The sequence below is a fragment of the Dromiciops gliroides genome, chromosome 5 (assembly GCF_019393635.1).
Source record: "Dromiciops gliroides isolate mDroGli1 chromosome 5, mDroGli1.pri, whole genome shotgun sequence".
Taxonomy (NCBI): domain Eukaryota; kingdom Metazoa; phylum Chordata; class Mammalia; order Microbiotheria; family Microbiotheriidae; genus Dromiciops; species Dromiciops gliroides.
Genome location: NC_057865.1, coordinates 1,051,673 through 1,067,247, shown reverse-complemented (window position 1 = coordinate 1,067,247; position 15,575 = coordinate 1,051,673). Strand labels below are relative to the sequence as shown.

Below are 15,575 nucleotides of genomic sequence, written 5' to 3'. Positions count from 1 at the left end.
CGTCCTCCTTCTCCCTCTGTGGAATGAGTGGATGAGTGCAAGTTGTTCCAGTGGCCATGAAAGAGGCTGAAGCAGACACCGTGGAGCACTTAGAGGTTGGTCAGGCATCAAAGACACCAGGGTCACTTACTGCATCCCAGGCCATGGCCAGTCATTTGGACTTTGGTCTGCCACTGGATTTTGACTGGAACTGTCTCCCTTAAATCCAGTTCTCTAGCAAGTCAAGACATGGGTGGGGATGTCATTGGTCCTCTTGGAAAACAAAGGATGAACAACTGTGGTCACTGTGTCAATTATTCCACTCACTTCACTCTCAGTCACTTCATATGCATCTTCCCAGGTTCTCTGTGTCAATCACTCCTTGAGGCATAATCACAAGCTATGATTTGCGCAACCATTACACATTGATGGGCACCCCTTTTTCCAGTTGTTTGTTAAGAATCCAGTTCCTTTGCAGGGATCTTTGCAAGCAGCCCTAGTAGTGAGCTAAGTCAGTAGATGCTGACTTCAGGGCCTCAGGGACGGCTCTATCAATCCCTGGCTCCCCCAGTGGTGCCCAGGGTTGTACCTGTGGTGACTCCTTCAGGCCAGAGCTGTACAAGGGTAGGCCTGGGCACCCAGCACCACTCTCTCTCCAGAGCTCTCAGTCCACATCCCAAACTGGGGGTTGTGTGTCCTAGAGACACCTCAAATTCTACTGGTCCAAACCTGAACTCATTATCTCCCCCCACACTTCCCCATCATCCAGAGACATCTTTCTGGTCACCCACATTCCCAGACCTTCACATCATCCTTGACTCCTTCCTCCTCCCACAACCAATCAGCTGCCAAGTCTGCTCCCTATCCTCTCTCCTGCCCATCCCTCTGCTTTGTTTCCTCCTCACATTTTGCTTCTTAATTGCTAGCCCCCTGCTCCAACCAAATACAGAATCCTCTGCCCTACATCTCAAGCCTACCTCTGCAGTTCATCACGTGTATTCGGCAGCCCAGCCAGGCTGGTCCTCTGGTCCCCATCAAAATGACTGCGTCCACATTGTGCATTCTCCTCCGGGTCCGTTCTGTCTCCCCAGTAGAGTGGAAGCTCAGTGAGGGCAGGAACTGCATCACTTTTTTCTCTGTATCTCCAGAGCCTAGGGCGATGCATTTCAGAAATGCTACTGGATGAGTCTGAGGGCTGTCCCTTTACACTGATCCCGATTCGTGGCCCCTGCTCCCTTTGGGATGGCTTCCCTAGTCACAAACATGTGCTGGAGGAGTTCACGCTCACTTCTCAAGCAACAGATGAATGCTTGATTTGGCTTACAAAGACCTTGGAAAACCAGTCAATCTTTGCAAATAAAGTGCCAAGCTAAATGAAGGAGGGAATCAGGTTTGAACAGGAACCTTGAGCAATCCACTTGTTTGTTCCCTTCTGTGTGTGCAGTGAGGACTCCTCAGATCAGACACTTGCCAGAGGCAGGACTTTGCCAGAACTGCCTGAGCTCATCCATGTGCAGCCTCTTCTGGAGAACGGGGTGTTATCGGTTCTGTTTGGTTCCCTCTTTCCCTTTGAATCATTCCTCTCCTAAATGTGTTCTTTCCTCTGCCTGACTCCTTTCCTTCCCACATACCAAAAAAAAAGAAAAAAAGTTTTCCTTTGGAAAACTGATAAGAAGGCAGGATGTTCTGGGCCCTTCCTCATTCCCTTGCATGCCCTACCAGAAGCTCTCTGCTCTGCTTGGCCTGTTTTCAACATGACTGCGAGCTCAGGGCAAGTCCACCTCCCTGGCCTGGGATTCCTTTCTCTCTATTGCTTCATGGCTTTTTTTTTAGCCTGAGTTTTACATTTTCAAAAGAAAATGGGAATGGAACAACAAAGTAAGTGTGTAGTGTGTGCGAAGGATTGTGCATTGGGAGAGATACACGGGGACCCAGCTCGGACAGTTTATGGTACCTGACATTTACCCACAAATGATCTCACTGGAACTTGACAGCAGCCTACAGGGCATGCACCGAAGGAAGCAGCAACCCCATTTTCCTGATGAAACTGAGGCCCAGAGAGTCCGTTCGACTTGCCAGGATTTGGCTTCAATTCAATCAATCAATGTGCCAGGCTGGCTATGGGCAAGGGGCATAAACATTCTTTCCACTCTGTCAAAAACGCTGCCTGTGGAGGGTAACAGAGACAAGGAGACCTAGGAGCTGGGTGAGGCAGAAAGGGAGGATGTCACCTGTGGGCCTGGGAAAATGTCGAGGGGGTCAAACTAGAGGGGAGTCCAGAGAGAGCAGTAGAGGTGCTCATACAGAGTGCTGGCAAAATGTAGGGTGACCGTTCAGCCCTTTCTCAGCTGTGTCTGACTCTTTGTGACCCCATTTGGGGTGACCTGGGCAGACATACTGGCGTGATTTGCCATCGCCTTCTCCAGCTCATTTGACAGATGAGGAACTGAGTTCAACAAGGTTAAGTGACTTGCCCAGGGTCACACAGCTAGGAAGTGTCTGAGGGCAGATTTGGGCTCCATCTTCCCGATGGGTCTTCCTGATTCCAGGTCCTGAGTTCTCTCTACTGAACCACCCTGCTGCCCCCAAATACAGGGTTAGTGTGACTGAAAAAATGGAGGATGTAGAAGACTATGGTCCAAGATGGAAATCTAAGATTCTGGGCAGGAGACAGTGGAAGATGGTGAGGGGCAAGGAGTGGTTCAAATGAGGAGAGGGTCAATGGAATCCAGGAGTGGAGGAATGATGTGGCCATTCCCCATATTGCACCTTAGGCTGGGAGTCTCCGAGGACTTGTAGGAGAAGCATGGAGGGAAGAGTGGAGAGCCCTGGGGAGACAGAAGGAAGGCTTGTGGTGGGGGTCAAGGATGGAGGGTACTCCTGGGCAGGAGGCCAGCCTGGCTGGGCAGAACTCCGGGCTCCTGGAAACCTGGGGGGTAGCCAGGCCAAGGAGCACCTGGCTATTCGGGGGGTCCCCCAGCTGTCTGCTGTGTTTGGGGGTGGGAGAGATGGTACAAAAACATCCCAAACACAGAGGAGTCACCCCGAGTCCACATCTGCTCTGCCGATTCCCAGTCTTTTAGGCTTTAAGGGAAGTTTCTCACTTCCCACCTGGCAGATGAAGCCTTCTGGGCTGGTGGCTCTCTGTTCAGAATCAGTGGGAAGCCCACAGTGCCACTGATAACGTAAGCAAACAGACATCCCCACAACCCCTCTTCTCTGAAGCCCTGGGGAAGGAAGACCTGGTGCCTCCCAGCCACCCTGCTCCACTCTGGGTCAGCTCTCGAGGGAGGGAATGATTTCTGGCCTTTGTGCAGTTCTTTCTGCAGCCAAAATGGAACAAGCTGGGTGGTTGGCGTCCCTCCCTGGGATCTTGACCCAATTCTCCTTCGACTTGGGTCAAGACCATCCTTCGGACACCATCTAGCTGGTCATTGTCTGTCCCAGAACCCTGTGGGGCGCCCCAACGGAACACAGTCTTCTGGATGCCAGAACTAGAGGTGGCTTAGGAAGAAGGAGGAGGGGATCAAACAGCAGGTAGGGAGAAATGAGCCAGGGGGACCCTGCTTGTCCCCCTCCCGTATACACTGTTTTCTGTCTTTGCCAAGAATCCCACTGTTGACATCAGGGTAGAGGCTATTTCTTCAGAGCTCACAAAACCTGACCCTCAGCCCTCTGGGAGGCCCACTATTTGCAGGACTTTACATTCCTGGGGAAGTTTAGAATCTGTCCCTCCCATAATAATGGTGACTTCATATTAATAGGGAGAAGCTAAACTCGATTTCTATGAACTCTGGCTCAGAAGGTTGCTGAGGGGCAGGGAGGCAGGGAAACCTTGCAGCATTCCTAAAATGCTCGCTGTGTAGGGGCACAGGTGAGTGCCCAGGCGCCTAAGACAGATCCCCAGGGATCCCTGCTTTCAGGGGCTGCCAGTGTGAACGGGGAGAGCACAGAAGATTAGCACAAACAAGGGAGAGAGGGTGAACTGGAGGGAATCTCCGTGGGAAGGCACTAACGTGTGCTGATAGGGAGGGGGCCAGAAAGGTCTCCTGCAGAAGGGGGAGCTCCTTAGAGGTGGAGGTGAGGAGCCGGCAGCATTCGGACAGGGGGGCAGCCAGGACCAGAGGCCTGAGTAGAGGGTAAAGTTTCCCAAGCACCAGTGGGCTGTTGATCATAGAGTGGTCATGTCAGGAGGGAAGGGGCAGGAGTACAGCCACAACTGGCCGCTGGCAACAGAAGGGTGGGGGCGGTGTGTGGGAGAGAAGTAGGTGGGGGACCCTGGAAGCAGGGGGGCCGTCGTGCCCCTCCCCGCCCCCAGGAGGAGGTCTGGGGTGGAGGGAAATGAGCTCATGTTGGCCACGTTGAGTCTGAGGTGCCCGATGTGAGGCTGGAGCTCAGGAGAGAGGCTGGGGCTGGATGTGGGCCCCTGGACATACTCTGCAGGGAGCCCGGGGAGGGCAAAGGACGGGCCCCCAGGGGCCGGCAGGACAGGAAGCGGATGGGCAGGAGCCCCTATAAATGAGACTGATGTCTGGGTCACCTGCCCCCTCATCACATCTGAGTCCAGGCGCCAAAAGGGGAGCCCAGTCAGCATGGGGAGCCCCGCTTCGCACCGGCCCCGAGACCCCTGAAGTCACCGGAGCCGCCCTAGGTGGTCCCGGACTCCTGAGATGACACGGACCCTCTCCAGCGCCCCCCTCCCCCCCCACTCCCGGCATCCCAGGGACCACGCTCCTAAGGGGAAGAGAACAGGCTTTGATTGTAAGGGATGTTTGTGGGCGCATGGGGGGAGACGTCAGTCCTGGGGTCCTGCCCTCCCCATTGTCCAGAGGGGAAACTGAGGGAAGGGGGAGGGGCCTCGGAGCCCACTGCCCTCCCCATTGTTCAGAGGGGAAACTGAGGGAAAGGGGAGGGGCCTCGGTTCTCGCCCCGCCCCCAGCTCACCTGCGCCCCCTCCTCCCAGGCACTCCCCTGGGGGGCACTTTCGCCCCGCCCCCAGGCGTCACGTGCCGGATACACCCCTCCCCTTTTACGTCACGTGCCCAGCACCGCCCCCGACCCGGAGACCGGTGGGTCACGTGCCTGTGGGTGTAACCAATGAGCACTAGCCCCGGGCCGGCCGGCCCCGCCCAGCCGATCACGTGGCTCCCGGTGCTGCCGAGGCAAGCAGTGAGCGCGCACCCGTCCGCTGCCGAGAACGCGCCCGGCGCCTTCCGACAGCGCATCCCTGCAGAGCATGGCGGCCGCCAAGGTGAGCGTGGGGGGGATTGGGGGCCCACGCGGGAGCGCGTCTGCGTGGGAATGGGGTGCACGGGAGGCGTTGGGCACGGGAGGAAACTGAGGCCCCGCCTGGGAGGCACGGGAAGGGCTTTCTCCCCTCTCCCTAAGGCATCTCGCCGGCACCGCCGCCCCACGAGAGACGGACGAAAGGAGGCAGGAGAGAAGGGGTTCCCTCCGGGGTCCGGGGGGTTTGGGGGGCAAAGTGGGCGGGGCCCGGGGTGCGTGCGCGTGTGCAGGGCCCGTGAGTCCTTGGGCTGCTGACCTGGGCGGGGGGGTGGCCGCACGCCCCGAGCGGATCGGTGTCAACAATGACTGTCAGTCAGCAAGCAGTGATTAAGCGCCTACTATGTGCCAGGCACTGGGCTAAGCGCGGGGAGAGAGAGGCAAGAGGTGGGAGCTCGCAAGCTGATGGGGGCGAAACGCTCAGCAGCGAAGACGGACCCGCCAGTTCTGGCCAATTAGGAACTCATTAACAAGGGGAGGGAGACGCGAGATCCCGAGGGGCGGGGGGGGGGGGCGCGCTTCCCGGAAAGGGGCCCTGAAAGGAAGCCGGCGAGGTCAGTGGACCAAGAGGAGGAGAGAGAGCATGGCAGGCGTGGGGGAGCAGGAGAGTGGCCGGGACGGCCTGGAACACAGGGTGGCGGGCATGGGCGGTAAGGGGTAAGGAAGAAGTCGAGAAAGGGGGGATGGTCAAGGTTGTGGAGAGCTTTGAGTGTCCGACCGAGCACCGTGTGCTTTGATCCTGAGGGCACTAGGGAGCCACAGCAGGTTAGCAGCGTGAACTGAAAGGAGGCAGGCGGACCCCGCCCCTGCTATTGCATTTGTTCAGGTGGGAGGGATGAGATGAGTCTGGACCAGGAGAGAAGGGGATGTATATTTCAGAGATGTAGCAGAGGTGAAATCCACAAGATACTGTAAAGGAGAAGTAGGCTTTGGTGACCTTGTGTAGGAGGGGGGAAGGCTGAGGGAAAGGGAGGAGTCTGGGATGGCCTGCTAGTCTCGGAGGCGGGAGGGAGGTGCCCCTGACAGATATGGGGGGGGGGGGGGTAGGAGGGCGAGGCCTTGGAGGAAAGGTGATAGGTCAGTCTCCAACGCACCGGTTTCTGCCCGGTGTCCAGAAAGCAGTTGAAGATGGGAGGTCCGAGGGCAGATGTGCGAATTGTCTGTTGTGGGGATGCTGAGATCCCTGAGAGATGTCCCAGCATCTGAATAGCTCTTTCTCGCTGCCCTGTCAGTGTCTCTACCTTTGGTGGGTGCGGTTAGATCCCTGTTCCATCCATATTCAGGACAGGCGGCCACCCAGTTGGAGGCCACCGGCTGCCACACTGTCATTCATGGGCGCTTCAGAGCCAGTTTTTTCACCCAGAACAGCAGTGGAAATTTTCAGTCCGTGTTAGGAGCCACTTGGCATTTATTTACCAAGATAGACGATTTGGGAGGGACACAGCCCGCACATGGATTGAGGGGGGACTACCATGCAGGAGGAAAGGTGCAACTCCCCAGCCTCTTGGGCGACTTTCACCTCTAAGTTTAAGATTCAGAAAAGTGGGGGCAGTTACATGGTGCAGTGGATAGATCACCGGTCCTGGATTCAGGAGGACCTGAGTTCAAATCCGGCCTGAGTCACTTGACACTTACTAGCTGTGTAACCCTGGGCAAGTCACTTAACCCTCATTGTCCTGCGTTCTCCCCCCCCCCCCAAAAAAAAAAGATTCAGAGAAGTGAGGGCTAGGAAGAGAGCCAAGTGAAGAATGTTAGGACTATCGCAGGAGGGAGAGAAAGCTTTGATTTAGCTGGCTGTGGTGGCTTCCTGGCAGAGATGTCTAGAAGGAGGAGCAGAGAGGGAAGCCCTCGAGGCATGGTGGGTAGGTGTAGCCCACCAAGCGGCCACAGCCTGGCTCATTTGTGAAGCCTTTCCAGGGGAAGGGACCCTACTAAGGTAGGGATGGGTGGGGAAACCTGTCGGTGGTCAGCCTGGAGGTAGGAGCCGGTGCTGATGGAGGGTGGAACAGGGCTCAGCCTGCTGTGTTGGGGCAGAATGAGGGCAGCATGTGGGGCCCCAAAGTGTCTTCCCACTTCAGGGGTCCTTTTTGGCCATCACTGGCTTCTCTTCTAAGGAGGTGGGGAGCTGGGCAGAGAGGGGAAGGGCCAGGGCCACACGAGGGTCTGGAGCAGGAAGGGCTTCAGTCACAGACACACAAAAGGATTTTCTTGCCATCCTGAGAGACAGGGCTTGAGGTCACATGATTGGGCAGCTCCAGGACCAGTGTCTCCTCACTTGGAAACAGAAACCATTGGAGGGTGGAGACAGTCCAAGGGACTGAAGGAGAGGAAGGATGGGGGCCGGAGAGGGGAAGTCAGCGTGCAGTTTTTGAGGTGGCCCATCTTGGAGGGTGATGATAAGGCCAGCACAGCTGGGGGTGCTGAGGTCCGGGCAAACAGGATCCATGGGCGCTGGGCATGTTGGTAACCACCAGGTTGTTCCCGAGGGCCTGGAGGGATGAGGATTGTGGGCTCTGGGGCCCTTGAAGGCAGTCTGGCCAGGATGAAAAAGATTAGCGTGGAGGGCCAAGGGAGCTGGACTTTTGTTCGTATTTATACCTGCTGGCTGTGCTTGGCAGGGACAGAAAACCTGGCAGTCACTTGTTCTAAGCTCTCGGCAGTGAATCATCATCTTGTTGACAATATGGGGGGGCGGGGAGTCCAGGCTGTGATTCTGTCTGTGTCCCACTGACGTGTCCTGGGGGCACAAGCCTGGCCTGCCTTCCCTTGTGTGGCTTTTCCCAGTGAGGACAAGTCTTCATGAAAGCTCTGGGATGGTTGTGAGCCTCCTCTAAGAGGATTTGAACTGAAATTCAGCCAACTTTCAGCACGATGTTACCTATAAAGCAGTCCTTCTCTTGGGAATGTGCCACCTCAATTTCGCCTCTGTCACAGACAGCCACCAGTGACACCTCTGGTGAGCATGTCTCCTGCTTCGGTGCCTCCCTCGACAGTAATCAGCAGGCATGCATTCAGTGCTTCTTGTGTGCCAGCCTGCAGTAGGCACCTACGCTTCTGTGGGCTTTGCTTCTTTGAAGGGACCTTGTTGGGTTGTGGGCATAGAGGAGACTGGGTAGTCACAGGGTGCTGGTACAGCCAGAAAATCCTTCATGTTTTTGAAATGGGATCATGAGTTTGCCTGTTTTGTTACTTGCTGGTCACACTGTCACATTACTAGTAGCTCTGTGTGTGCCCTTGAGGGAGTCCCTTTTATCTCCTAGGAAAAGGATCTGTCCAGATGCTAAGTGGAGTTAGCCACTCCTGTCTAAGCCATCCCTTCCTCCTCCTTTGCCCTAGCCCACAGCCACCGCCACCCACCATCACTAGTTACCTGCTAGCACTGGTGAGCTGCTAACATCCCTGAGGGTAAACAAAGCTTCATAAAGCTCCTCCCTGCTCACTGTGGCCTCATGGGGGGGAGGCGTCTGCAGGGCCACTGTTCTGTCCCCACTCAGGTCAGCCTGGCCTGGCCCAGCTCTCCCTCCATGCCAGGGCCTGCCCGTTGTCCATTACCCTGGGCCTGTTCATCCTTTCTAATTTGTACAGTTCTTTGCATCAGGCCAAACTCCTTGAGGACAAAGAGGTTTGCGACTCTCTTTGTGGCCCTCAGCGTGGTCTCTGCCCATTGGGCTGCTGTTCTGGGAGGGAGAGAGGGAGCCCCCTCCTTGGTCTTCTCCCTGCCTGGGATGCTCTGCCTCTCCACTCTGGCCCTTGGAATCCCCGGCTTCCTTCCCAGTTGGGGGCCTTCCCTGATTCCCCACTGCTGCCCCCCCCCCACCCCCCATTTACTTAGGATATGTGTGTGACTTCTTCCTCAGCAGGGCCATTGATTTTCTAATTGCTCCTTCTCCAGGCCGAGGCTAAGCCTCTGCTTTTCACAGCTGCCTCTTGCTGTGGATGGCAGTTCCATCAGTCACCTTGGGGGCTCTGCTCAGAAAGACGGGGCTGCCCGATGCCTGTGCCCTGATCTGCCTGACGTTGTCAAAGGACAGTGAACATCCACTGCCTCCCATGAGGCTTTTCAGCCCCAAGACCTCACCGTGGCTCATGCTGGGCACAGTGGGCTGGCTGATGGTGCCAGCGTTTGGGAACGGAGAGGTGAGAGGTAGGGTGAGGAGTCTGAGGCAGAGAGGACAGGGGAGGCTCCCCATTGGCCACTCCCAGACCGCAGGCGCCTTCTTTGATGCTGTGAAGGCAAGAGCGTTGGGTGTGGGGGCCTACCGCTTGGGACCATTGGCCATGGAAGAATTGGTAGGCATCCCACCTAAATGAACCCACCCTGTCTCAGCTCCCTTCGTTCTCAGGGTTGCCTCCCTGGGCTCTGGCTGGCTGGCACCCAAGTGCTCCCAGGGGACTTCCTTCTGAGGGGCCTCCACTTGCCTAGCTTCTCCAGAGGGAGGGGGCTCCCAATGGTTTGTGACGATATCATGGGCTTGGGCGCCCCAAGCTTCCCTTCTGTTGGGGGAGACAAGATGCTGCTAAGACAGGGACCTTACCCAGCCTGATGCTCTGACACAGCGGGTGCTCCCTGGTGACTGAATTGCTATCTCCTTTGTTGCCATTTCCCATGTCAGGGACAGGATTTGAACCCAGGCCTTCCTGATGTATATGTAATGCCCCCAGTAAGGAGGGGGACACTCCTGCCACTGATAGACCCTCTCAGGGTAGCACCACTGTATAGCTGCTAGCTGCTAGCTACTCGCAGAGTCCATGGGAGAAATGGATTCTTCCCTGGGAATCTCAGCTAGCGATTGTTACAGTGTCATCACTTCCTGCTTCTTTGAGGGGACTCTTGAAACTCATTACTTTGTACTTGTCCCAGGGGAAATGGCAGGGGTCCTTAGGTATTCCTCTTCCACAAAAGGTCCTTTATTTGGCGCTAGAGAAAGTGACAGAGGGGTAAGTCAAAGACTTTTCCCCCAGGGCGAAGGTGGTTTTGAAACTTGCTCCTCCCAGAACAGAAGGAAGGCCAAAGCTTTTATAGAGGATGGGTAGGGGACCACCTGACAATGGACAGCTCCTTTTTGGGGTGGGGGGGGGAAGGTGGATGCTTGTCTTCTTCCTGAGAGTCAGGGGGATTGTTTTGCAATGATGGTCCTGACCCCTGGGGTTATCTCTGTCCCCTAGCTCTGGTCACACCTCAGTGACTTTCCTGCTAGAGAATTTTATCTCCCCTTATTTCTTAGGTATGTCCGTCCTGATAGCTCATTGGTCAATCTAAATGCTAACAGTCCCTCGATGCCTCGACATGCCTGTTCTGTTATCTGGGCATCTTTCTGCTTGTCACAAGAAACACTTCTGACTTATCCTAAGGGGAGGCAGTCAGCATTAAGGGGCTTGCCCAGGGTCCCACAGCTCCTAAGTCAGGTCCGATCCACACTCAGGTCTTCCAGACTGCAGGGCAGGTGTTCTGGCCCCCCCACCCCAGCACCAACTAGCTGTCCCTACTGGCCATTGGTTAGTTGCTGCCTTGCTGGCCTGGCCTTGCCCTTCCCTCCCTGCCGCTTATGTCGTGGCTCGGTTAGCACTGCTGCCCAGGGGGCCTCAGCTCCATCCCTGTATCTCACCCTGGCCCAGGTACCTGTGATGAGGGTTAGGTCACAGTGATGGGCCCCGTTGTGTCAGACATTCCTACCCTGGGGCTAGGCCTCACCTTTGTTTCCTGGTCTTTACTGCCACGCAGAAGGGCTGCCCTCGGGCTCTTGCTGGCTGTGGAGCCTTCTTTCTGTCATTGAGCTCCTGTGGCCAGTCAGAGACTATGGACACTTTAGCTGCTTCACTTGCGAATTCCAGAATGGTTGTACCGGTTCTCAGCTCCACCAGTAATGTACCAGTGCACCTCTTTTCCCACAGGCCCTCCAGCAGTGACTGTGCTCAAGACTTTTGTCATTTGTGCCACTTTGCCTTGTTTTTGATTCCCACTTCTTCCGTGTGGCACTTCTTCTTTTGAGAGCTGGTCGTGTGCATCCTTGGGTCACAGGTTTCTATCCTTCTGCCCGTCTCTGCCTCACAGCCCCTCACCCCAGGTTTCATCCTCTCTGTGCCCATCACCACCTTTATTCAGCAGTTCTTTCCCAGCCCATCACCCCTGTGCTGATGCCAATGCACGAATGCCCTCTCTACAGCCTCCCCTTTCTGAAGCTTTCTGCTTTGTCTCCACCTTTCAGCATATAAATTCCCTGAAAGGAGGGATTGTTTTAGCACAGTTCTTATCTAATCCCTCCCTTCTCTCTCCTCCCCTCCCCTCTCCTTTCCTCCCCTCCTCTCTCTCTCTCTCTCTCCCCCCTCCCTCCCTCCCCCTCTTCCCCCCCTTCTCCCTCTCTGCCTCTCCTCCCCAACCAATTAGACTTTACACTATCCTCTGTCTTAAAAAAAAAAACAAAAACCCAGTACTAGGTCCTCTGTCTTATTTAACTGCCTTGGGGACTCTTGAAGAACCTAGGATCTGAGGGAACCTTTGTTTCTTCTCATATTGAAAAGTAAACAATTTATTATGATGTGTCCCTTATTATTTTTTTTTTTGCGGGGCAATGGGGGTTAAGTGACTTGCCCAAGGTCACACAGCCAGTAAGTGTCAAGTGTCTGAGGCCGGATTTGAACTCAGGAACTCCTGAATCCAGGGCCGGTGCTTTATCCACTGCGCCACCTAGCCACCCCCGTCCCTTATTATTTTAATGGATTAACTTGCCTGTTTTTCTTTTGTATTTCAAGGTTTCTACTCACCTTTTGTCTTTTCTTCAAGAATTCTTCAAAATCTTCTACTTTATTAAAAGTACATTCCCTCCAGTAGGATTAAACTTTTTTTTTTAATTAGCTTCCCTTAGCTGTGAGTCTTTACCATTTGCCTTTTGAAACGCAGTTTTCCAAGGTCTCCTCTTCTTTATGGTGGTGGCTTCTCAGTCTTGCCTGATAGTACCTGTAGCCCTCTAGTCTTGGAACTCCTTTCTGGTTCATGGTTTTTTGTTTTTTTCTCCTCAGTGTTTTCATTTCGGAGTCACTGGCTTCTCTTTGGTCCATTCTTATATTTAGTGAGGTTGTTACTTAAGTAAGGTTTTGTCTCTTCCTTTACTAAGCTATTTCTTCTCATTTTTTCTTCTGAAGCTCTTATTGCTAATTCTTTGTTCTTTCCCATGGGTTCTTAACTTTTTGTATGCCACGAACCCCTTTTATCGTGATCTGCTGAAGCCCTGGACCCTTTCCCAAAATCCTATTCTTAAATGCATAAAACAATACAGAGGCTTACAAAGGAAACTTCTTGTTTTGAAAGGAAGTTATCAGAAGAGTAATAAAAAAAGTTATGAGCCTCCCATTAAGAACCTCTGCTTCACAGCTCTCATTTCCTTGGTAGCAGCACTGTTAGGTCTTCCCTTTTCCCCAGAATTCCGGTAGGGTTTTGTTGGTTTTGTGGGTGTCTTGGTCTCCTGGATTTGTGTCCGGACTGCCCCAGGATTTACAGTGTTGCTTCCGGGGTGGCGGCTGTTGTTGCCTCATTTGTCTAGCCTTGCTTCCTTAGCTGGGTTCTTGGGTCAAAGCCCGGAAGGACTGGCAGGGATTCCGCTCCCTGTTTCCCTAAGCACTGAGTGCAGGACGACTCAGGCCAGCGCCTGCAATTCTCAGAGCCTCCCTGGGGGGTGGAGGGGGGGCTGACAGGAGCCTTCCTGGGTTGTCCTTGGTTGGGCCTTTCTTTGTGTCCCTAGTGCTCAGCACAGTGCTTGGCCAAAGGTGGTGCTTAATGAATGCTGGTTGTTGACTGGGCTGGAAACATGCATTGTCTTTTCTCTGGCTTTCTGATAGCTTCTTATTCTGGGGTATTTGTCCAGTCACCCTGCATTTAGTTGCCCCCTGCAGTGTGCTAAGCACTGGGGATACAGATAGACTTAGAGTGACAGCCCCTGGAAGCTGATGGGGCAGAGGGAGAGGTTGAAGAGGTGAAGGAAGGGACTGGGGGCTGGGCCATGAGTCAGGAATGCAGCCTGGGGAGGAATGAAGGCCGGCCCTGTTTGAATGAACTTCTGGGAAGACCCAGAGTTCCAGAGGCTGCAGGGAGCTCTGGGCACTTCGAGTGTGTGAAGCCAAGGCTCTGTGTAAGCTTCAGAGTAAAGGGATCCCACCTCCTATGCTTTTTCTTTTTTTCTTTTTTTTTGTGAGGCAATTGGGGTTAAGTGACTTGTCCAGGGTCACACAGCTAGTGTCAAGTGTCTGAGGCTGGATTTGAATTCAGGTCCTCCTGACTCCAGGGCCGGTGCTCTATCCACTGTGCTACCTAGCTGCCTCTCCTATGCTTTTTCAGATGCATCTTAGGGTGGTTCTATGTATGAACAGTTGAATTTGGGTAGTGAATGATTCATTAAAGTGGCTAGAGGGGCCATGGGCCACTAAATCTTGGCAGGAGGTCAAAGACAAGCCAGTGGCCCAAGTGAAGCCCTAGTCAGCCCCAGTTGGTGGCTGGGTTGGTAGGGATTCCAGGGAGAGGTAAGATGGAGTATGGGTGCTGGCAGTGTGTCTCCAGACAGACCCCAGGGTCCGTCTTGGAAGTAGCCTGTAAAGCAGTGTTCTGTTACTAAAGGCCACCGTGCCTTCCTTTATCAACTGTGTACTTGCTTTGATTTTGCTGACTTTGTGTAGACTCCGGCGGGGGGGGGGGGGGGGGGGGGGGGAAATCGGTGCATGGTGCATTTCCTTAGAGAGTGGCTTGGTATGGGGCAGCTGGTGGTGCAGTGGATAGAGCACCAGCCCTGGATTCAGGAGGACCTGAGTTCCAGCCTCAGACACTTGACACTTACTAGCTGTGTGACCCTGGGCAAGTCACATAACCCTAATTGCCTTATCAAAAAAAAAGAGTGGCTTGGTATCACCCACCCCCCAAACCCCCAAGCCCTTGAAGGCCACTCGGAAGAGTTACTGAACCGAATTGAGCTCTATGGGTGGCAGTGGCTAGAAGGCCCAGCTCAGAGCCTGCCTCAGCCAGCCAGGCTATGACTGGACAAGGGCCCATGCAGCTTTCCAAGACAAGAAGCAAGGAGTTGCCACACTGGAACGCCTCTTCCCCCCACCCCCATCTCCAAAAGGTCAGATGAGCTTATCTGCCCACTATCCCAAGTCTGTCCTCTCTGGTGCTTGGACCCAAGTGTTGGGTTTATGTATGACTTTATAACCTTGCGCCTTGTACCTGGAGAGTGCGTGGGGCCAAGAGGCCCACTGAGGCATGGGGGCTGGGCCCTTTGGTGTCTCTGTTCTGATTCCTCACCTATAACATGGAGCAATCCCCACCTCCCATGGGACAAGCTAAGGCAGATGCTTTGTAAAAGGGGAGGCTTTCCTCTTGTTTGATCCTTCATAGCCTTGCCACATTCTTCTCCGGGGTCTCTGGGATCTGCTTTGTCTCTCTGCTGTGTGGTGGCCTTCCCTCAGTAGCCCCAGGGCACAAACCCCCAACAGCCCTTTCAGGACCCCTGACTTTCAGTGTGACCTCAGACTCTTGGCTTCACACTGGAGCCTCAGGGTTCCTGCCCTGACCATAGGGTTCTTGGGCCGATCCAGTGACAGCCAGCCCTCACCTCTCATGGCTCTTGTTTTCTGGTCAGTGTGAAGTTGGGGACTCTGGTCATGTGGCCTGTGCTAGGAGACTGTGCTGGCTCAGGAATCACGAGCTCCCGCCCCTCCCTGCTAGTTGAGAAGGCCATAGTGCTGGAGAAGCCAGACCAGCAAAGAGGGGGGGGGGGCACAACAGCCGTTTTCTGGAAGACCTCAGCAAGGAGACAGCCCTTCATCGGCCTTAGACCTCCTGCTTCCCACTTAGATGCCCTGCTACTTGTCAGACCTGCTCCCAAAGTGGAATGGGGCACACACCCAATTGGGTGGAGTAATCTGTTTAATCTGGGCAGTAAATGAGCCTAACACTCATCAGAATTGGCTCAAAGACTTCAATCTCATTAGAATTGGCTCAAGGAGGGAATAATGTACACACTCAATTGGGTGGAGTAATCTCTCTAACACTGCAGGAAAATAAGAGAGGAAGGGGATAAAGAGAGAGGGACAAAAGAAGGAAGGGCAGAGGGGGGGAGGGGACAGACAGAAGCAAATCCCTTTTGAAGAGAGATAGGATGAAAGATGGATAATAGAATAAATATCATGGGGAAGGGAATAGGATGGAAGGGAAACAGTTAACAATAGTAATCATGTAAAAGAGAAAAGGGGGAAAAATCATACAAAAAATATTTATAGCAACTCTTGGTAGATGCTAAGAATTGAGAATCAAGGGAATGTCCATCAGT

At 54.2% G+C, this 15,575-nt stretch overlaps 1 protein-coding gene across 1 annotated transcript in view; it reads left to right on the top strand.

Annotated features, from left to right (window-relative positions):
- Positions 1-5,119: 5,119 nt before the first annotated feature.
- SLC25A13 (solute carrier family 25 member 13) overlaps positions 5,120-15,575 on the top strand; it is an 88,867-nt gene continuing 78,411 nt past the window's right edge. The window contains exon 1 of the mRNA XM_043966917.1: positions 5,120-5,230. Within this exon, the coding sequence (XP_043822852.1) occupies positions 5,216-5,230 (15 nt within the window). The 5' untranslated portion in view covers positions 5,120-5,215. The remainder of the gene's footprint in view (positions 5,231-15,575) is intronic.